The 21,858-nt window shown below is 38.7% G+C and overlaps 2 protein-coding genes across 2 annotated transcripts; one reads left to right on the top strand and one right to left on the bottom strand.

Annotated features, from left to right (window-relative positions):
• The first annotated feature begins 14,204 nt into the window (after positions 1–14,204).
• Positions 14,205–17,449, top strand: LOC104897569 (cytochrome P450 78A5). The gene is made up of 2 exons (XM_010684477.4): positions 14,205–15,585; positions 16,526–17,449. The coding sequence occupies exons 1-2, from the start codon at positions 14,650–14,652 to the stop codon at positions 17,147–17,149; spliced, it is 1,560 nt and encodes a 519-aa protein (XP_010682779.1). The 5' UTR covers positions 14,205–14,649; the 3' UTR covers positions 17,150–17,449.
• A 1,299-nt stretch (positions 17,450–18,748) lies between these two features.
• LOC104897568 (inositol-tetrakisphosphate 1-kinase 1) lies at positions 18,749–20,415 on the bottom strand. The gene is made up of 2 exons (XM_010684476.4): positions 19,848–20,415; positions 18,749–19,558 (listed from the first exon to the last, which is right to left on the bottom strand). Exons 1-2 carry the CDS (start codon positions 20,217–20,219, stop codon positions 18,851–18,853), a joined length of 1,080 nt encoding a protein of 359 aa, XP_010682778.1. The 5' UTR covers positions 20,220–20,415; the 3' UTR covers positions 18,749–18,850.
• Between the last annotated feature and the right edge of the window lie 1,443 nt (positions 20,416–21,858).

Here is a 21,858-nt window from a genome sequence, read left to right as displayed (position 1 = left end):
GCTTGTCTCTTACTTTTATTAGAAAGAAATCTTACCTGACCATAATGACAGCCAAAGTACATCCTCTCTCTTTTTTCGTTTCTGGTGACTTCTATTTACTAACTTGTTTATTTGGAAATGGTTGATTGCGTGGATGCTGTCAAATACGATGATAATGTTAAACAATGAATGGTTACCACAACATTCCACTTTGATCAAAATTTTTAAATTCTTTTTCTTGGATGCGCTGCCTCCTCCACTCCCTGAACCAGAAGGTCCTGAGAAATAATTTTTGCTGTAAAGATGATTTTTTGTTTAGGTGGGAAACATTTTTCTGCAAAGGTTTTCCTCTTTTTATTTGTTTGGTTTGTAAAAGGTGGAAAAAGTTTTTCAAATGGTGTAAAATAGTTCCAAGGGTGGAAAAACATTTTCCTTTTTTTTATTTTATTTTATACCTTCCTCTCATTCATCCTCCTGTTTTCATTTACGTACATCCTTTTCTTTTTAACGTTCCATTGAAAGGAACCAAATTAAGGAAAACTAATCTACAATTGTGTTTCGGCTTGAATACATATTTTTATGTATTCCTTGAAAATATTGTCCATCCAACCGAGCGGAGTCTTAGTTCTTTTGTAGATTCCCTATTGGTAGTCTCAAGCAATTACTACACTTTTTTTAGGTAAACCACTTGGTATCTAGAGCCTATTAGTCTCCGTCTCCGATGCGAGCTGGATCCAGCCTTGAATGGGAAAGTACTCTCTACCAATTTTTTTTTCAATATCTGCGCCGAAGCACGAGATATTTCGGTTATAGACTTAAAGTGAAACATTTACCAGCTGATCCAAGCAAGTATGTAGGGGCAAGCGGCTACTGTTCTGTTTACTGTTCTTTTTGATGTTTGGCATTTCTGTTTCTTTACATGTCTCTTACTGAAACAATACTCTTGTGGTCATAACTCATAAGGCTGTCCAGGTACTTAGTTGAGTGGGGGAATTTTCATGTTTTGTTGTGGACTTGTGGTGCCTTTGATAAAGTGGTATTCATGATTTCTAATATTAACATTGTAACAATGAAGCTACGGAAGAGAAAATATCCACGTGTCCCCCGGCTATTTTCCTCGTATTAATTATTCTAAAATTTTATGTGGTCCCATGAGTGTAATGTGCTGCATTTCTTTTAGCAGGTCCCATTTTTATTATTTGGTGCCACAGATTGTAAAGGAACTGTTGCAGCAGGTGTGCTTTCAGATTCTGCTATCATAAGATATTCTCCTTTTTCAAATAAGGTTTTTTTCCTCTCCTTATCTGTTATAATTCAAATGGAGTTAGCAACTTAGCATATGCATTTCTTTTTGGTGTCTACTTTGAGGGCATCGGATTTTTTTCTTTTTTTGGTGAACAACCAAGATATCCACCGCCGATAGCAGTGACTAATCCCATCGCCCCAAATGCTCCACTTAAGGGTAAAGGGCTGACCAATAATCTCTTTCCATTCCCAAAGGTTGAGGATCGAACCCCGACCAATTGGTTAAGGGACAAAGTGAGCAACCATTATGCCAAGACCACTTGGTTGGATTATTTTGTTTATGTGTATAATAATGTGCCCATGTTATCAATCATTTGCTTGTGTGCATAAAATGTACACCCTTGGTGAGCAAAAATCAGGAAAAGCTAGTTTGGCCATAGTTCTCATAACACTAACCATTTAGATATTCCACCAGGGTATGAAATATGGAAGTTAAATGCGATCGCGGAACCTATTTCACAACACAAGCAATGACCATAATTTCTAGCTATCGGAGACTAACATTATGCTTGTAGTAAGCGAGAAACCTATATTATGTGGTTTATTTGGTTAAATGGAGAAACTTTTAAACATTTTCCAAGGGAATACACATTTGCAATTTTCTATTATTGGTTACTTTGGTTTCTCACATCGAGAAAAAAGGACAGGTGAATGTGGAGGGGGTGGATGAATGTAAGACGAGAAAGAAGGTTAAGAATAGAGATCAACATGTGGCCTTCCTTCTACTAGAGAGGAAAAGATTTCCATCTATAGAACAACTTTTCACACTTTACAAACCAAAGAAAAGAATATAAGAATTCTATTTAGGAAAAATTGTCAAGAATAAGTCAACCTTTGCGTTGACCGCTTTTGACAAGTCAACCTTCATTTATTCCAGTAGCAAGTAAAGCTTGTACATAAATTAGCTTTTAACGAGTTTTTTTACTTATGACCTGAACAACCCCTACAATTTTGTTCAGTTTTAAGTTTCTCATGGAACTTTTATAAAATTCAAGCAGTGCAAATATGTTCTAGAGAACAATTTAATGAGTTCTAGAATACACACCTGTTAAAACTGAACAAAATTATAGGGGTTGTTCAGGTCATAAGTAAAAAACTTGTTAAAAGCTAATTCATGTACAAGCTTACTTGCTACTGGAATAAATGAAGGTTGACTTGTTAAAAGCGGTCAACGCAAAGGTTGACTTATTCTTGACAATTTTTCCTTCTATTTATCTAGGAACTTTGTCATTCCAACAAAACTCTAATATTGACTTGGCTCACCAAGGACTTAGAGTCCAAGTAAAGTGATAAAGAGCAGGTGCTAATTGACATGAAGCCCCTTTTTCTTTTTCCTGCAAGCAATCTTGAAGTTTTTTAGCGGAGTCATAGGCATATAAACATTGAGTCAAAACTAACTATATAATTAACTGTCTACACGAAATTCATACGTCTCAACTTAAACCTAAATTGTTGTTATGAGTACATTTCGTTTTCTCTGGGTAAATACTTAAAATTAGTACAAATTAGATTTTGCTTAAGCAATAAATTTGCAAAATATATGCATGTATATGAATTACTATGATTAGATGCTACTAATAAGTTTCCTTTATTTAGGAATTTACACTCTTGTGTTGTCATTTGCTCCTACGCTAGTGAGTAGTGCCTCTTACTTTAAAGTTTAAAGTATTCAAAGTGAAATTCTTCTGTGTCTGCCAACTATATAGGCAGACTAGAGTATGCTTTTCCTAATTTTTTCTACCTTTTTCTTTGTTTGGCATATCAAAGACCTGTAAGATTATTACTATGTTCTGCTACTTTCATTGCTGATCTTGCATATGCTTGGAGTCATTTTATAATATTTACTGACCTAGGAATGTCGTCTACTTGTATGATTGTATCTGACCACTAAAATAGGCCCTAAAATAGGTCAAAAAACAAGCCTTCTATTGGGTATAAGGTGAGTTTTGTGACATTGCCTTGGTCCTAAGCCTTGAACTTGAAGAACAACAGAAGGCCTATACACTCAAGTTTTACCATCCTTTCACCTCTAAATCATTCTAGCTTTGTTATTTACCTATGAGCTGTGCGCATCTATATTACTCGGACTTGATCACTCAACTACTGATGTGAGGCACAAGTATGTGCGCAAGTGCTTGTCCAGTTGAGGGAAGTTTTGCATTTTTTTTATCCAACATGAAGTGTCAAGTGTATATTGCTTTATGTTAGACAGTTAGAGTGTCGAGTTCCTAAGGCAGATAATTGAGGTGAAACAAAAAGTATAAATAACGTAGTTGGGTACTCTGTAGACTGTAGTGACTTTTCTTCACAACTAGATGTCAAATATGGACTAGAAATAAAAGATTCTGATGAACATTGCAGCTTTATTCAATATCTACTATACATAACACCTTGAAACTCCTTGATTTCAATAATAATAAAAAAAAATAGTGACTGGTTCTACGCCATTCCACATTTCAAAATCTACATCTGTTAGCATGAGGTTGCTTACTGCTTCAGATGATTAAAAGCAAGTGCATACAGAACAGTGGCAGACCTATGCATGCATGGGAGTCGACTGATTAAGAGATATAGAAATACCCTTTACCACCTATGGTTGTGTACTTGTATTTGCAACTTCTCCAAAACTTCTTGAAAACAAGTGTTATACTATTAAAAGAGGGACATACGTATGTTGGTCATGATAGCTATGACTAAAAAAATTTAATGGTCAAGAATGATTATGGTTCACATTTTTAAATCTCGAGATATTTTGGATCTAGATTTCCATAGTCATATTTATCATGTTCGCCATGAACTATTTATCATGTTTGTGTGATGTAATTATTATGATGTTGACATTACGTATATAAAATCCTGGCTGGGTCTGCTCTTGATATAGAACTTTGTTGAAGGTTTTTTTTCATGTTGTCTCACTAGTGGTGAACCCATTCAACTAATACATGGCTCTCAGAAACTTAATGTTTTCGTGCCATGTACAGCTGTGCGCTGTTAGTTACTTGCATATATTTCACTTGATTATCTAGAATTTGCCTGAGATTTGTTAACAGCCACGTGCATAAAAATGAACCCGTTTTGGTTCCATGTGATGATCCCAAACTGTTCTTGTACTGCTTAATTTACATGATGGATCCCCTCCAAGACAGGAAAGTAATATGATTCCCATAGCAAACTGTTAGGATATTATCTACCTTCTATCATTTATGACTTTTTATGTCTTAGCAAAACTTTCTTGATGCATGTTTGCATAAAATATGGTTGACTACAAGAGTAACAAGACACATGAAAGATTGTTTGCTAACTGACATGGTATTGAAGCAATTTTCTACAAACCTGTGTGATTTTAGGTATATGTAGTGAATGGCATGAACTTTTTTTGTAAGTGACTCGTTCTAATTTCAACTCTATATATAGTCAAGTGATATCTCGAGAATTCTTACAATATAGTAACATGTTATATTTAGCCATCATTCTTATACACTCCCAGCATTGTCCCCTATTATAAGTTCTGTCTAGGAGGATAGGCAACGAATCTGATTGCTTGTGGCAGTCAAAGATTGTGTACCTGAAAAACCCAAAAGATAAAACTATTATATGTGGAACGCTTTAGTAGAGAACAAGAAGTACATTGTGACCGTGGTTAGTTGGTAAAGGTGGCTTTAGTTTTGAAATAAGGATACATACATCTATACACATGCTTATTTTCTAGTAAATCGTTCTCCAACTAGCCGGACTCAAAACTGTAGAGAAGAGAGAATTAAAAGAAATCATGGACCAAGTTCAGGCCCTTTAATTTCATCTTGTATGAGTCATGTATGCAAGAAAAACACTTTGAGTTGTTGATTACGTTGATACCCTGGGGAAAAAGGGTTGCAAGCCAAAATTTCAAGGGTAGAGATACTTACAATCAGTTGTCAAAATAATATGTCGCTATAATCTGCATAGCTGCATAGGCCGTAAGAAAATGGCAAAAGTAGTACGGCTTGATGAGCATATCTCCCAAGTAATTTAGTTCTTTGGAAACATATATAAGAAATCCAGTCCATGTGCATATTGATGAATAAGACTTTTATAAATAGACAAGCCCAAAGATGGATATTGTAGATGGATTAGTGTGTTAACTTGTGTATATCCCCTAGGACATTGTTTGGTCGTATCTTAATCAGACTGTCTTTACATTGAATCACTGCCTGGAAAAAGAAGGTAATATAGCTAATGAGTGATTGGTAGATACCCACTAAGTATTAAGTGAGGAACATTAGCCAATGACATGTTCGTGTGAAGCTAGACAATTGGTGAGAGAATACGATTAGATGTAGTCGAGGTGAAGTAAAGGTTTGACAACAAATCATGACAATGAAATTATTTCTTAACAACTTCATCTTGATAATTAATGTGATCTTAATTAAGAGAGAGGGAAAGGTATTGATTAAATTAGGTTTTTCTCCAGTGGAAGTTGATGAGGTAACTATCATGCATTTCAGTTCCAACGTCTAATTACTTGCAAAAGTTTAGGTTCTTGTTCACCTTTTAGTTTAGTCCATTATCTTTGGTGTTATCCAATCAGCTTGCCCATAGGTTTTTTCTTCTAGGGATTAGCTCAGGTGATCTACCTAGTTTCATGCTTGCCATATTACTCGAACTTAAGTACTTATGTAGTAAACACAGGATAATAAAAAAAAAAAACGATGAGTGAGAAAGAAGAGAGAGGTTTCTCTCTTCTCTCTCCTCCATTACCACCACATAAAACTCAACCCCAAACCGCCCTCAAGGCACAAAGTCACCTACCACTCGTCATCCACACAACCCAGCAAAGCCAACCGGAGGATCCAGCCGCCACCGCCGCCAACGTTAGAACATCACCGGAAACCTCCACCATCAACAAAGGTACGTTTAAACAGGCCCTGGGAAGGGCAGATTTCAGAGGGGGTTTTACACTGTCGGAATCATTCAATACAATGACCCATAATCTACCATTTGCTACTGCACCACCACCTAATATGGAAGCGAAAGACGTTTTCCTACCATTATCGGAAGAAGAGTATGGTGTATTAAGTCAACCATGGCAAAATGCTATCATATGTAAACCTATGGGGAAATCTCTCTCTAAAGAATTCCTCAAGCAAGAACTAAGTAAGAAATGGAGGTGGAAAGGCGTGATGGAGGTCACGGCCATCGGAAAAGGATTCTACATAATTGTATGTCCATCGATGGAGAAGAAGGTGGAGGTGCTTACGGGAGGCCCATGGTGTGTAGCTGGGAGTTACATATGGACCCAACCTTGGGTACCCGGATTTAAGCCTTCCCAAGTAGACATATCACAGAAGCAAGTATGGGCTCATCTACCTGAGCTTCCAGTTGAGTTCCTCCACAGGGAGATACTTTTGAGAATAGGGAAAGCTGTGGGAGAGGTTCTAAAAATTGACACTAACTCCATTGAAGGGGATAAGCGACGGTACGCGTCGATATGCTTGTGGGTTAGTGCAGCAAAGGTACTACCAACTGGAGTTTGGATAGGGAAACTATACCAAGAGGTAATCTATACGGGAGGTCCGGGATTTTGTAGTGGTTGTCACACCTTTGGACACCACTCAAAAACATGTCCTAAAGCCACCATGATACACCACAGGGAGGAGAAGGGAAAAAATGAAAATGAAATTCCCGTTGGAGCAGGGTGGAAGGAGGTCCAAGGGAAAAAAAGGAGGGAAACAGGTAAAAATCAAAAACAAGGCTTTGCTGAAAAGTGGGTCCCAAAGACTTTACATGTCAACGGCAAAGAGGAGAGAGGGGAGATGAAAAGTGTGTCAGACCCAAATCCCTTTGAAGCACTTTGTGAGACCCAAGGAACCTGCAATGCCGCCTTTTCTCCCCTCCCTTCTGATAAAACAGAAATCTCACCCAATGACAACTCGAAAAGTGGGGAAGGAGAAGCTACCTACACGGAACCCAACCAAGTTAATTTATTTAAAGAAAAGACCCTGCTGCCATCTATTTTTTCGACCGAAAACTCTGAAGTAAAAACCCATAAACTCATCACAGAAAACTTCCCCATAAAAATTGCCATACTAAAACCTCGAAATGGACCCCTTTCCACTTCTAGCCTTCCAGAACCAACAACGGTCGGAAATCATCATCACATCCCCCCACCAGCTTCCCCCCCAGACACGCCACCACCATCACCACCCATTTCCCCCCCACGAATTCAGTTCCAGGACTACACGGGCCCTCTCTTGTTCAATCGCCATGTGCGACCGCTAATGCCGGAACTGAATCCGGGATTCACGGATTATGTGTTCCCACTGGAGGAGGAGGGTTATGTAGAAGACATGACATTCGAGAAAATGAAGGAGATGATCTTGAACCCGAAGGTCGACCCGAAGATGTCGAAAATTCTGCTCATGTACAACCACGATGCTTGTGCCTTCACTCCCCCGCACATGCCTCAGTTTCAGACCATGCATCACCTACCGACCACCATGAAAATATTCATGAAATGGTTGCTGCAGAAAAAAGGGGGGGTGGAGGAGGAAGAAAGAGCACTTCTACAGAACCTAGGGCCTTGGTTGGACCCAACCCCACTGCTTCCCCACCGAAGGCTACTAGTTCGAGTATCATATTCAGCACAGAGAGTGACATTCAAGAGCAACACCAATGCTCTAATAGCAGCACGGATTCGCACACCTCTGAAACAACTCCAATTGTCAGTGAGTTGGGAAGAGGAAAGCGAGAAAAACGGCCTGCGCGAAGCCGTGACGGTTCTATGGCCACAACGTGCCTTTTGGATGTGCCCGATAACGGGACGAGAAGTAGAAGTGTTGGGAGCTCACGGAGGGGAGCTATACCAAAGCATTCTCAACCGACCCCCCGTACCTAGGAATATGTCGGTGCTATTTTGGAATGCACGGGGGATTGCTCGCCCTTCATTCAAAGCAAACTTTAGGCAGTTAGTGAGTACACACGGGCCGGACATAGTAATTTTGGCAGAGACTTGGGTTAGTAGGGAACATACGGAGGTGATCGTGAGGAAGCTACCGTTTTCGGCGTGGCACTTGGTGGATCCGGTTGGTTTTGCTGGGGGTATTCTTCTCTTATGGAACCCGGATAGGGTAACTATCCATATTACTGGAGGGAGTACTCAAAGTGTGCATGGGCTTGTGGAGGTACGTAACCCCATATCTTCCTTTTTGCTTTCTTCAATTTATGCTAGTCCGAATGCTATTAAACGTCAATCATTGTGGGACGAACTTGTTGTGGTGGCAAATACTGTGAATGTACCTTGGATAGCTGTCGGTGATTTTAATGAGATTTTATGCCAAAGTGAAAAATTTGGTGGGAGACCTTTGAGTAGAAAAAGAGCTGAATTGTATGCTGAAACAATGAATAAATGCAACTTGATAGACATAGGTTTTCACGGCCCTAAGTTCACTTGGTCCAATAAAAGAAAGAATAATCCTATTTTCCAACGCCTGGACCGGGGGTGGGGGAACCCTAATTGGTTTCTTGCCTTCCCAAACTCGGCATTGTGGCATCTTCCTAGGATTACGTCGGACCATTGCCCGATTCTCCTTTACCTAGATAAGAGACCCCAACCAATAGGAGCGAAGCCGTTTAGATTCGAACCAATGTGGCTACTTGAGCCTTCATTTCATGACTTTGTAGAGGTCGAGTGGGAGAATCTAAGGGAGGGAGACCTGCAGGAAAACTTAGCAGCCTTGTGTCGTTCCCTTATCCATTGGAATAGGACCACATTTGGGAATGTATACCATAGGAAGAATAGAGTGCTAGCAAGACTGACGGGAACCCAAAAGGCATTAGCTGAATCCCCACATTCCAGTTTCCTTTTTGACCTAGAAGTAGAACTCCAACAGGAGCTAACCCAAATCCTAGACCAGGAGGAGGCCCTATGGGCAGCCAAGAGCCGAACTAAGAACATTGTAGAAGGGGATAGAAACACACGATACTTCCATAGAAGTGTGGTTATTGCCCGGAATGCGAGCAGAATTTTAAGTATTAGGGATGGAGTCGGGAATATCTTGGAGGATGCCGCAGATATTAGAGAGCACATTTCAAACTTCTTTGTCAATCTATATGGGACGGAAAAGGAAGTGAGCATTAGAGAGACTAGGACCCACCCTATCTTGATTGACTTACAGGGACCAGTAACCAATGAGGAAGTGAGAGGTGCGCTTTTTGGGATGCACCCCAATAAAGCTCCAGGACCAGATGGCCTCCACCCGGTCTTCTTTCAAAAACTATGGAACCTACTAGGGGAAGAGGTCTGTCAGACAATTAAAGGTTGGGTGAGGGAGGGTTGTATACCGGAAACTATGTGCGAGGCCACAATTTGCCTTATACCAAACAAAATCCCCCGGAAACTGTAAAACACCTAAGACCTATAAGTTTATGCAACACTCTCTACAAAGTTCTCACTAAGGTTCTAGTTAATAGGCTTAAACCGTTTATGCCTAAGCTAATCTCCCAAAATCAGAATAGCTTCACTAAGGGAAGGGGACCGGATATAAACCTAGTGGTAGCTTCGGAGGTTTTACACTCTATGTCTAGGAAGAAGGGTAAATTAGGATGGTTTGCACTAAAAATTGACCTTGAGAAGGCTTATGATCGAATTGAGTGGAGTTTTGTTAGAAAGTGCCTTCAAATCCATGGATTGGATGACCACACGATCAAAATCATCCTTGACTGTGTTTCCAAGGCCTCGTCAACTATTTTAGTCAATGGTAGAAAAGGGGAAAATTTTAAACACACTAGGGGACTTAGACAAGGTGACCCAATGTCACCCTACCTGTTTAATCTGTGCTTGGAGGCTCTGACAACACTGATTAATGAGGCCTGCCTAGCAAAGAAGTGGACTCCCTTTTGGGTGGGAAGGAAGAAGGTCCCTGTGTCCCACCTCATGTTCGCTGATGACCTCTTACTGTTTGGAAGGGTCGAGGAGTCGACAGCCTTCACGGTCAGGGAGGTTGTGAAGCAATTTTGTGAATCTTCTGGGCAGAAGATTAACGAAGAGAAGAGTCGTTTAACTTTCTCCTCGAATACACCGGAGATTGACCGCCTCCTCTTTCAAGAGACTTTGAACATCTCCCAATCCGAAGACTTAGGCACTTACCTGGGACTGCCCCTCTCTCATAAGAGGCCGACTAAGAGCCAAGTTCAATTCGTTATCGAAAAGGTGAGGAGAAAGCTGGCAAATTGGAAAACAGCGTTCCTGTCTAAGGCAGGGAGGCTCTGCTTAATTAAATCCACCCTATCAACCATCCCCACATACTATATGCAGGCGACCTTTCTGCCAAAGGCCACAATGGACAACATTGATAAGATTTGCAATGATTTCCTATGGGGTGATACGGGGACGAAAAATCGTATACACCTAGTCAACAGACACATTACCTTCCTACCTAAGGAAATGGGAGGCCTAGGCATCAGGAACCAACTTGCCCTAAATAGAGCGTCTATGGCCAAGCTGGGATGGAAGATGTGCCATGGAAAAGATAGTTTGGCCAAAGAGTGTATTTTATCTAAGTATGTACACAAGAACCATGTAACCAGCTTCAACTATGGGTCGCCAGTTTGGAAAGGGATAGGAAAGGGTTGGGATCTTCTGACCAAAAACAATACCTGGTTACTAGGGAAAGGGGAGTCCATTAATTTTTGGGAGGAGGACTGGGTGGGGATTGGCCCTTTAAGGAAGTGTATAGAAGGTCCCCTTAGGAAAGAGGAGGAGAACTTTAGGGTTTCGGACATTCTTAGAGACAACGAGTGGGAGTTTCATAGACTCTCCTTTTCCCTACCCTCGGGCATCAAGAAGAGAATTCAAGCTGTACTATATAATGAAACCGATCAAGACCACCCCATTTCGAGGTTAGTGACTACACAAGGCTTTTCCCTCGCCCTGCGTATAAGGAGAGCCTGTGGGACATTATAGGGAAGAATCATCAGATGCACACGGAATTACAGAGAGTCTGGAAAGCCCGTACACCTCCTAGAATTAGGTTTTTTCTCTGGCTAGCATGGAGGGACCGAATCCCACACAGGGCACTCCTCTACACTAGACGCATTATCCAATCGCCTGTTTGCCCAATATGTGATAACGCTTATGAAGATAGTCTGCATGTATTGCGAGATTGCACACTCGCCAACTCAAGTATGGACAGTCATGACAACCGGGAATAGCCTACATCATGGCACTTTAAAAGAGTGGTTAGGTCAGAACTTGGAGGACACGACGGAGGTTAATGGACTACCCTGGAAGAGCCTTTTCCCAACACTATGTTTCCAGATTTGGAAAGCTCGAAATTTGGAAGTATTTGAGGGAAAACATACTAATACCAACGCCATTATAGATCAAGCATTATACCTTAGTCGAGAGTTTGGGACCCATACCACTGCCACGCCTAACGAAAGTGACCCTCCCCATGAGCTTATAAATGTGCCCCATTTACCCAGAATCGCGACCTTTATGATCCATACGGATGCCTCGTACTGTAATAGGGATGACCCGGTAGGTTTGGGTGGGATTATTCGGGACTGTAATGGACTATGGACTAAGGGCTTTTATAAACAAACCTTTGCGTCCTCTTCTCTAATGGCTGAGCTCCTTAGTATTAGAGAAGGGCTCCAAAGTGCTTTAAATGAAAATATTGTTGATTGTATTCTTTGTTCAGATAATCTTCAGGCTACTTGTCTCCTTAAGGAGGATCCCACAGATCTCACTTTGTATACGAACATTATTATATTATGCAGGGAGCTATGCAAGGCTTTCCACACACTTAGGATTATCCACATCCCACGGAGGAAGAACCAACTTGCGGACAAGCTTGCTAAGGAGGCAAGAAGACTAGATGATAGCATGAATGTAGCTACGGATTTTATTAATCCCCCTATTTTCTGCATGGATGCATACATCTCGGATTGTAATAACTTTAACATTATGTTTAACTTTATGTGATTCTCGCCTTTTTCACCAAAAAAAAAAAAAAAAAAAGTACTTATGTCAGATACGTGTTCATGCTCAAGTGTTCAACTCAACTATTTTATGGGAACTTTCTTGATATGGCCAAAAAGGAAATGCCAAACTATTCATATTCATATTGGATTGTCAAGGTACCAACATGCGTATTAAGGTTAAACGAAGAGTCGAGTTACATAACGTACATGCTCAAAAAAGTGTGACCCTGTTTTATTTCTAATTGTTTATGATTATCTCTAAGAGTTTCAGTAATAATAATGGAAAACTTGTTATCAAAACCTAAGCCAGTGAACAGAAAGAGCTTTGGGTTTGGTGTATGTAATTTGATGCGTTGTAGTGGTTCACCTTGGAGCTTAGGGTATGTTTATCTCTCAGAGTCTTTTCTAGTTTACAGACTATGCCACATTAGGTTTCCGCTAACTTTCTATTGTTCAGACTCACAAGGGTTCACCTTGGAGCTTAGGGTATATTTATCTCTCAGGCTCTCTTCTAGTTTAGAGACTATGATACATTAGGGTTTCGCTAATTTTCTATTGTTCAAACTCACAAGATTTACTCTAGTTTTGTAGTTTATTCCTCATACTCATCAAAATCTGAACAAATTCTCTAGTTACGGCTCCCTTCCAGGACTCCCAATAATCATACCATCAGACTGAGTAAAAACATTTCCTGTCTAAATATTGTATTTATCTAAGAGATTAAAGTGTGGATAGTCTTTTTTTTGGTCAATTTTGTTGGTATTGCAGCAGCAATGATTCTTATTACTCTAGTTTTATATGTTCTTGAATGACATGTCTTCAATATAGAGTTCATTTTTACGATTAACTCACCAATATGTAAAATAAAAAACACGCATGCATCATGTGATTTTGTCAAAGTATCCCTTTAATTGCAATTTGATTTAGGTAGGAATTCTTCCTTTTTTTGGTTTGGGTTGATGTTGGGCAACCAAACTTAAGGGGGCAAGTCGTTGGAATTGTTCCTAGTTGCGTAGATGCTTAACCGGTGCATGCATCAATGCATCATGCACGGAGATTTTTCAGTTTAGGAGGTTTCTGAATGCATGAAATCATAAATTGTAATCCATGCACCTTATAGAAAGTTGTCTAGGTTCAAAAAGTCTCTAGGCATGTAGTGTAAGTTGGGACTTAGGACAGCAACTGGGAAAGAGGATAAGAGAATATTTTAGCATTAATGGAACAAATAGGCTTGTGTAGTAGTGTGTTTACTGTGATGGCTTTAACTTTTATGGCAATTCATTTGACGGGTGAAAATGTTGTTTCATATTTGAAGTTAGGAATTACCATACTTGAATTTCGTGGTAGAGATTCTATGTCCTACCATATATTTTATCTTATAGTAGTAGTTGAATAGTGTATGATGCTAAATATTATAATTTATATGATAGGGAGAAAGTATTGTGTTTAATAGTGTCATCCTAATGCCTATCTACCTCTATCAATAATATTAAAATTTTAATTTGTTAAAGACAGGAATCACGATAATGTAATTCCATGGTAAAGATCTTCCATTGCATTTTATGTTCCATGTTCCTTAGTAGGGTCATTATTGTGCATCTACTAGTAAATATTTATTATTATTTTGAAGTTGGTAACTTGTCAAAGTCATTAGGAGCTGTGACACAAAATCAGACATGATTTCAACCTGATTTTTTACTGTTTCCAATTTACTCTTAATTTGTAATATCTTTTGCTAAATATCAACCAATCGAGGAGGGCGAACAGATTTGGTTTGGAGGTGGTCCTGATTCTATTTTTAAATAATGTTGGGAGTTGATGTTTGTTCCAACTTAATTCTTTAAGTAATCTCTATTTCCCTAATCCTTTCCATTGCTTTTTATAATGAACTCTTGAGAATATTATATGCTTAAGAATACTCCGTACATTATTATGTCAATCTTACTGATCATGTTCTTTCTCTTGTGAGAATATATTGGATGTTTTTATAATGGTATATTAGTTGGGTAAATATACTTTAGGTCTTGAATTGAATATAATTAATCTCTTCTTTAGCAAAGATACAGTAACATACCTCGTAGTTAAGATTTAAACCACATATTTGGACATAAAGTATTAATTTTACTAACCACTAATCAGGGTTTATTGGAGAAAATAAACTCTAATTCCAGCTAACCATCATAAACTTTATTGTACTTACTGTACTGTAACTTATCTGCTTTGTCTCTAACTCTATAAATATGTGTCATCCAACTTGCTATCCTCTCACAAATCATAAGTTTGAACTCCAGACAGTTCTTTCAGCTTGTTAAGTTCTTTAGTTCTTTAGTTGTCAAATATTTGCATACTGCTTTTGGTAACCTTTTTAATATAAACAGTCACAAAACTCAATATTTTTAAAAAATGAACTCCATGCTTACCTATCTCTTAAATCTGCCTCTTTGTTCTGGATTCACCCAGCAAACCTTCTCTGCACTGACCATTGTCTTCTTATCTTTTTTGCTCTATTTCCTACTGCACTTTTGGTTGATCCCCGGAGGCTTTGCATGGCGAAGTTACAACCTAAATTCTGTCCCTAAACTCATTGGGCCTTCAGGTTGGCCCTTGTTAGGGTCACTGCCTCAAATGGGCTCTTTGGCCCATCGTAAACTAGCCACCATGGCAACTTCCTTGGGCTGCACTAGGCTCATGGCATTGAGTTTGGGCACCACACCTATGATCATTAGTAGCCACCCTGAAACTGCCAAGCAAATCCTATGTTCACCTTCATTTTCAGATCGTCCCATAAAAGCCTCAGCTCGTTTGCTAATGTTTGAACGTGCCATCGGATTTGCTCCCCATGGTACATACTGGCGCCACCTGAGGAGGATTGCGGCAAGTTACATGTTCTCTCCTAGGAGAATCTCGAGCCTTGAAGAGGTTCGGCAATGCCTAGCAGATGCAATGTTGGAAAATGTGTCGAAGGAGATGAAGAGTAGAGGAGTGGTGGAGTTAAGAGGGATACTACTAGGAGTTTCTTTGAAGAACATGTTAGAAAGTGTATTTGGAAGCAACTTGGGTAGTGAAGGGGAGAAGTTAGGCTTGATGGTCAGGGAGGGTTATGAGTTGATTTCCGAGTTCAATTTGGAGGATTATTTCCCTCTAGGTCTCCTGGATTTTAATGGAGTGAAAAGGAGATGTCATAAGTTGGCTTGCAGGGTGAATGAACTTCTAGGTAAGTTCATTGAAGTTAGGAAAAAAGATGTAAACTTCAAGCAGAGAAATGACTTCCTAAGTGTGCTGCTATCATTGCCTGATGATGAACGACTAAGTCATTCTGATATGGTGGCTGTTTTATGGGTAAGAACATTCAACATAGTACTCTAAAATTTACTTGCATAATACTCGTAGTTTGATGATACAAATTAGTTATATGAATAGCACAAATCATATTCTATATATATTATGTGATTTTTTTTTTAGAAATTTTAGTTCTTGAAACTTTAAATTCTGAAGATAAAGATGAAGTTAAACAACAGTGTTCCTTGTGCAGTGCAACTGTTGTAACACAAAATTATACTAATATTGGGATAGTAAAAAGAAAAAAGATGCACACATAATCATCATAAGGCGATCTAAAGTTGGTAGTCTTTTAATCTCTTTAGCTTTTGAATTGTCATTGGGTCCCATACTGTCCAAAATATGGTACAGGTGTCCAATTGCTTTATTTCATGCTACTATGATAATTTTGTCAAGTAGTAGTATATCTTTCTTTTAGTACTTCACCCCAAATCCCAAATCCTTGGATAGATTTATCTTCCCTGGCCACCGTTTGACTCCTTTTTTCAGATTTTTGCAACAAATTTTGTGTTACAGTTTTGTGTTCATAGCCCTATACTATTTGATCATGTGAAATGCATGACTTACCTTTTCTTTTCTAGGTTCTACCATCATGAGTTTTTGACATACACATGGCTCATGTTTTACCAAACATTATCGTCCTTTTGTTTTCTGAGAGTAGAGGTGCAATGGAGATGTGGTGAGCTCGGGTGAGCTTCACTCGTCTTCTCCGAACTTCATCCGCACTGCGGCTTTGGGGTGGGGGACTGAGCGTAAGAAATTAGGGGGAAGCACATTCATCATGTATCCACTCCATTATTTGAAGGGACCTTTTTTTGTGGTGCTACCCTTTACATTAGCTTTTCTGTACATATTCAGAATCTTCACATGTTTTTGTGCATATATCATTTTTGTTTTAGTATTCTGCAAGTTACTAATTGATCATATCTAACTTGTGCAGGAAACAATCTTTAGAGGAGCTGACACAGTTGCTACACTTCTTGAGTGGATCATGGCTAGAATGGTTCTACACCAAGATATCCAAACAAAGGCCCAAGAAGAACTAGACTTGTGCATTGGGAACAACCAGCGGCAAGTCCAAGATTCAGATCTTCAAAACCTTCCCTTCCTTCAAGCTATAGTCAAGGAGGTCCTTAGGCTTCACCCACCAGGTCCACTACTTTCATGGGCCCGCTTAGCGATCCATGATGTCCATGTAGACAAGGTTAAGATTCCAGCTGGCACAACGGCAATGGTCAATATGTGGGCCATCACCCATGATCCAACTATATGGAATGATCCATGGGCATTCAAGCCAATGAGGTTCATCGATGAGGATGTTTCGATCATGGGCACAGATTTAAGACTTGCACCATTTGGAGCAGGTCGAAGGGTATGCCCAGGAAGGGCATTGGGCTTGGCCACTGTGCATTTGTGGTTGGCTCGAATGCTTCACCAATTTAAGTGGTTGCCAGCTCAATTTAATACTGTGGATCTCTCGGAGCGTTTAAGGCTTTCACTTGAACTGAAGAAACCACTGGCTTGTTATGTGGTTCCTCGTAAGACTGGCATAAATCTAGCTTAATTATCCTATGAATTCCATAAATGTTTAGATAGAATTAGTAACGAGTTAGCATGATTAAGATGGATATTAGCTGTAAGATGTAGCTCATTAGAGCTCGAAGCTGATGTCATTATCTAGTACTGAAATCACAAAGAAAGATCGACTACATGTCTGATGATCTTTGGTTTTCAGTTACTATAATTCTGTAACTGATAACGTTACATAACATGTTCTATGTCATTATAGATGAATATAACCAATAAAAACGTCGTGTTGATGGTATAAACGTGCAACATCCAATATATTGGTTTGATTTTGAGACAGGTTAGTGTTGTTTAAATTTTAATGATGTAAAAGATAATTTTGGTACAGTTCTCCCTTTTTTTTATGGTATAAACCTGCGTTACTTAGACATAGTAAGACTAGAACCCAGTGTGTTGAGATCCCTGAGAAAAAGGCATTTGAAAGTGTTCAAACTTCAAACTGTTGAGAAGAAAGCTGCAGAGTTACCTCCTCATCTTGCTAGAGGATACACCTGTGGTAAAAGCTTCCCTTCTGTTCTAGAGATGGAATATTTCTGCTGACGGATCATTCATAGTTCTCTTTGTACTTTGTAGGTCCTTTTTATTGCTTACTTGCAGAAGTAAAATTATTACTATGTACTAGTCATTTGACATTAATCGACACCGCCACATCGGAGATGTGATGTATGGGCATGGCATATGCAAGTCTTTGTTTAACTAGTATGTGGAAACTGGAAAGGAGTGACTGATGACAAACCTCCTGTTGCTTATGTTAGGTAGGCAGGTTAACTGTGCTTTTTAAAGCATGTAGAGATGGATTTGATGATCAGCCATCTATCAGATCTGGATTCTCAACTTTCTCTCGCTAGATTCCGATGATCATATTAATTCTAGACAAGCTCAAGAAATTGAAACAACATCAATTCACCAAAGCTTATAATCGCGTATGAATGTAGCAAGCAATCCCTCTTTGAAGACACATTTCCTTCTTGATTGTTGCAAGACGCGCAAAAGAAAAGCCTTCGTTTCTCACTTTTCATTGGGATCTTCCAAAAATAGTCTGCAGATTTCTTTGATGCTAAGCTTTAGTTTAAAACACAGTTTTCTTCAATGCTGATAATATCTGTCTATATGAAAGGTGCACTGTCAAGTAGGGGTGTTCTCGGTTGGTATCAAACTTAATATTTTGGTTCCATGGTACTAACTACTAACCATAACTCTAACTGACTGAGCATTGTATATTCTCTTGCAGGTTGATTTCAGGAGCATGATGTATGTCGTGCTCCCATGTGTAGGATCTAAACTGCGCAACCCCTCCCCCCTTCTCTCAAAAGGGAAACAGAAAGAAAGCTTATGCTATTTTAAGTTCTTTCATTATTAGAAAGAAAGAAATTACTATGTTAAGTGAAGAACAGAAAACATGAACAGAAGACAAGAGGATGCATGCATATACACAAATCGAAATATCTGAATCATATTAAGTTCACAGCAAAAGAAACAGAGATTCAAGCCGAGGAGGGAAAGTGAAGTGATAGTATTTGGTATATAGGCAATTGTTGTGAATTGAAACAGGTATACTTTCTCTAGGGTACTGCACTTAATAACCAATCACACATTTATTAACCTGATTGAAAAAATTTAACAGTGATCATAATTCATAACCATTAAGCATATTTCTACTATGGTTACCTAAATCCTATTATCTAGTAGTTCGGTTAATCAACCTGAAGATTGGAACAACTATATGGTTATATAATACAGTTATACAGTTTTCATTTTTGCTGACATCTATTTCAGTACTCACAGGAGCAGTTGCAGCTTCATTCTTATGGTTGATGATGTCGCAGAAGAAGTCAGTCAACATGTTCTCGAATCCAGGCACTTTAGCATAACCTGGGAAGTAATTAATATCAATAATCAGGTACTTATTGCCTTCCCTTGCATCTTTAATCATGTCGAAATTAAATAGATGAAGCTTGGAAGCCTCCCTCAATCCTTGTGCTAAGCTATGAACGAAAGCCGGGGATGGCATCTCAACCTCTTTTATGTGTGTGTCATCATCCCCAGCAGCAGAACTAGAAATTTGAGAAAATGACATGATATCCCCTTGGCCTTCGAATTTAGCAGCATCGGAAACATGAATATCAGGCAAGGACTTCCTTTTAACACACTTGACATGATTCCCAGCTACATAGACCTTAAAGAGGACCCCTCCATGGTTCACAAACTCCTGCAGCACAACAGGTGGTTTTACCTTCTTCAGCCCGTGGGAGCTGTACACAAGGGACATCTCATGAGCGTTGTCGCTGCTATTAGCGAGCAGAGGTTTGGCAATCACTGGGAAATTCAACTTCTCACTCATATTCAGAAAAGACTCATGTGCATCATCATCTGCATTGATTACTGCCTGTTGAGAAAGTATAAACAATCAGCAAATTAGATGTTTAACAGGGTATAAATTTTCTCATCTTTTCGTCCCTTACTAAGGCTATATTCTGTTCACCTGACATTCTGAGCTCAACTTATCAGAACTTATGCGAAGTTATTTTTAACTAATTAGAACTTCCGTAACTTGGATTTTTAAGGTGAAGAGAACGCACTTTTCAGAAATGAGTACAAGTGAAAAGTAATGGTATTACAATCTTTTTTATGTGGCCTTAATCACCCAACTGTTAGATACTTAGCTTGACTCTCACCTGTTTAGGTATCCCAAAGGAATAACCTTGAGATTGCTGAACAGGATCAGGAAGGTGATTCACCACTTCAAGCATGGAAAGGCGGTTATGAAGGCGTTCAATGGCAATGGGAGAATCGATTATGATAGCTTCCGGGTACTTAAATTTGAAATCATGAAGTCGAACCTTCCAGTCCTCGCCATACACCTTGTGGACAAGGCAGTCGAAGGGGCCTTGTTCAACGAGTGGCTTATCAATATCTACTTGAATGAGATGGATTCCGCGAGCTTTAGCATGGGCAACCAGGGAAGGTTGTACTACGGTTTCTACTTTGTTTGGTGGCATTGCATATCCTACAGTAGTTGCACTAAGCTTCCTCTCATTCTCAGGCATGTTTACTTTGATGTGTGTTCTGTTTTGTTGTAGTTTCTGAAAGAAAACTGCTGATTTAGGGACTACTATATAGGAAACAACTCAATGTGAGGAAAGAACAAAGAAAAGACTGGAAAAGTAACAAAAACGAGTCAAATTTATACTCCTATATGTATAAATTGATGCCAAGACAATTTCAATTCAATACTACCATATCTAGGAAATACTTTCACGTGTAAATAATCTACTTTGCTATCTTTGTTAATGATCAAAGTTTGGGGATAACCTAGTTTAATGTCCTTATTCCAATGAAAACCGAATCTTACATATTACTTTCACTTGTATAGTTTTATACTTAATCTTTGCTTTGTTAATTAAAGGTGCACAAATATTTTGGAATATTGGTTGTTTCTACTTTGCCTAGTTGCCTATATTCATATAATGTTGTACTACCCTTACATAAACAAACACAAAATGTAGTAATGGAAGCTAAAGCAAAAGCATCCAAGAAATTAAAACTGAACTAAGGGCCTGCTCTCCCCATCTTATTTTTGCAATAAGTTCAATTCACTTCAATTCAGTTCACTTTACTTCGATTCAGTGTAGTTCAGTTCAGTTCAATTGTTTTATGTCAAAGAGACCTCAATTGTTAGATTAAAAAATTTCAACGAGCCATTATCTCTTATCGAATAAATCTATACGTCAATAAGTAATACTAACAATAGTAAGAACTAGTAATAATGGAGACAGAATATAAGAATATGCTGCAAATAATAGATTGGATCCAGTAATCAATTAATAATCATAGGTTGCAAAAAGAGAGAATCAAAGATACTTTAGATAACATAATAGATTTCTAGTAATTAAAGGAGAGCATATCGAGATAATATAGGATTATAATTGCACAAAAAGTAACAAAATTATTGCCACTATTTTGGGGCCAACTATGCAGTTTGAGGCAGCACAAAACCCACGCCACGAATGAAGAAAGCCCAGCTTTCAGCCTCCAAGCCCGCGAGAAATACATTTGCAGCCCATAGCTACTGGCCTACGAGATCCAAAACATTAGAATTCGAGTCACAAGTCCCAACCCCAGATCCCCAACATAATCTAATCTCTATTATATAAGCCAAGGGAGGAGGTGTGGTGTCCTCTTTTGAAGTGACTAAAATACCCTTAATGATCTAATTAATGGAATGAAAAAAATTACAAAGCAAATCATTTATAAATTCTCATTCCAACTTGCCATTTAAAACAAGTTTAAAATGGTATATGCATCAAATACTTCAATCAAAAATTAAATGGACAAAATATTTATACCTTATAAAAAAAGATGGCATAAATAACATGCACATGAAAAGTCTGAACATTCACTACCTTTGATACTCTTTAATTCAGTTAAACCAACTCATTATTTTTGTTCTTTCTGTTCAACATTCATTCACAAAAAATTAATGTTAACAACCACTCACAACCTTTTTATTTTTTTACATTAGCGAATTAATATATCTAAATTCATCTAACTTTTGAATTTTTCACATTTAAGTTTAATCATAAATAAAGTACGAATGGAGTATCTAATAAACTAACAAATTTTGAAATTAACGCACGCATCGCGTGCATATGAAGGCTAGTATGATATAAAGTATGTCATTTGGGT

Source organism: Beta vulgaris, chromosome 6 (genome assembly GCF_026745355.1).
Source record: "Beta vulgaris subsp. vulgaris cultivar EL10 chromosome 6, EL10.2, whole genome shotgun sequence".
Lineage (NCBI taxonomy): Eukaryota > Viridiplantae > Streptophyta > Magnoliopsida > Caryophyllales > Amaranthaceae > Beta > Beta vulgaris.
The sequence above is the reverse complement of the archived record's forward strand: the minus strand, read 5'-3'. Positions and strand labels throughout refer to the sequence as shown.

Coding starts and splice junctions, on each gene's coding strand:
- LOC104897569 (XM_010684477.4), top strand. CDS start 14,650: ATGAACTCCATGCTTACCTATCTCTTAAATCTGCCTCTTTGTTCTGGA. Junction 15,586..16,525: donor ATATGGTGGCTGTTTTATGG/GTAAGAACATTC, acceptor TAACTTGTGCAG/GAAACAATCTTTAGAGGAGC.
- LOC104897568 (XM_010684476.4), bottom strand. CDS start 20,219: ATGCCTGAGAATGAGAGGAAGCTTAGTGCAACTACTGTAGGATATGCA. Junction 19,559..19,847: donor CCTTTGGGATACCTAAACAG/GTGAGAGTCAAG, acceptor CTTTCTCAACAG/GCAGTAATCAATGCAGATGA.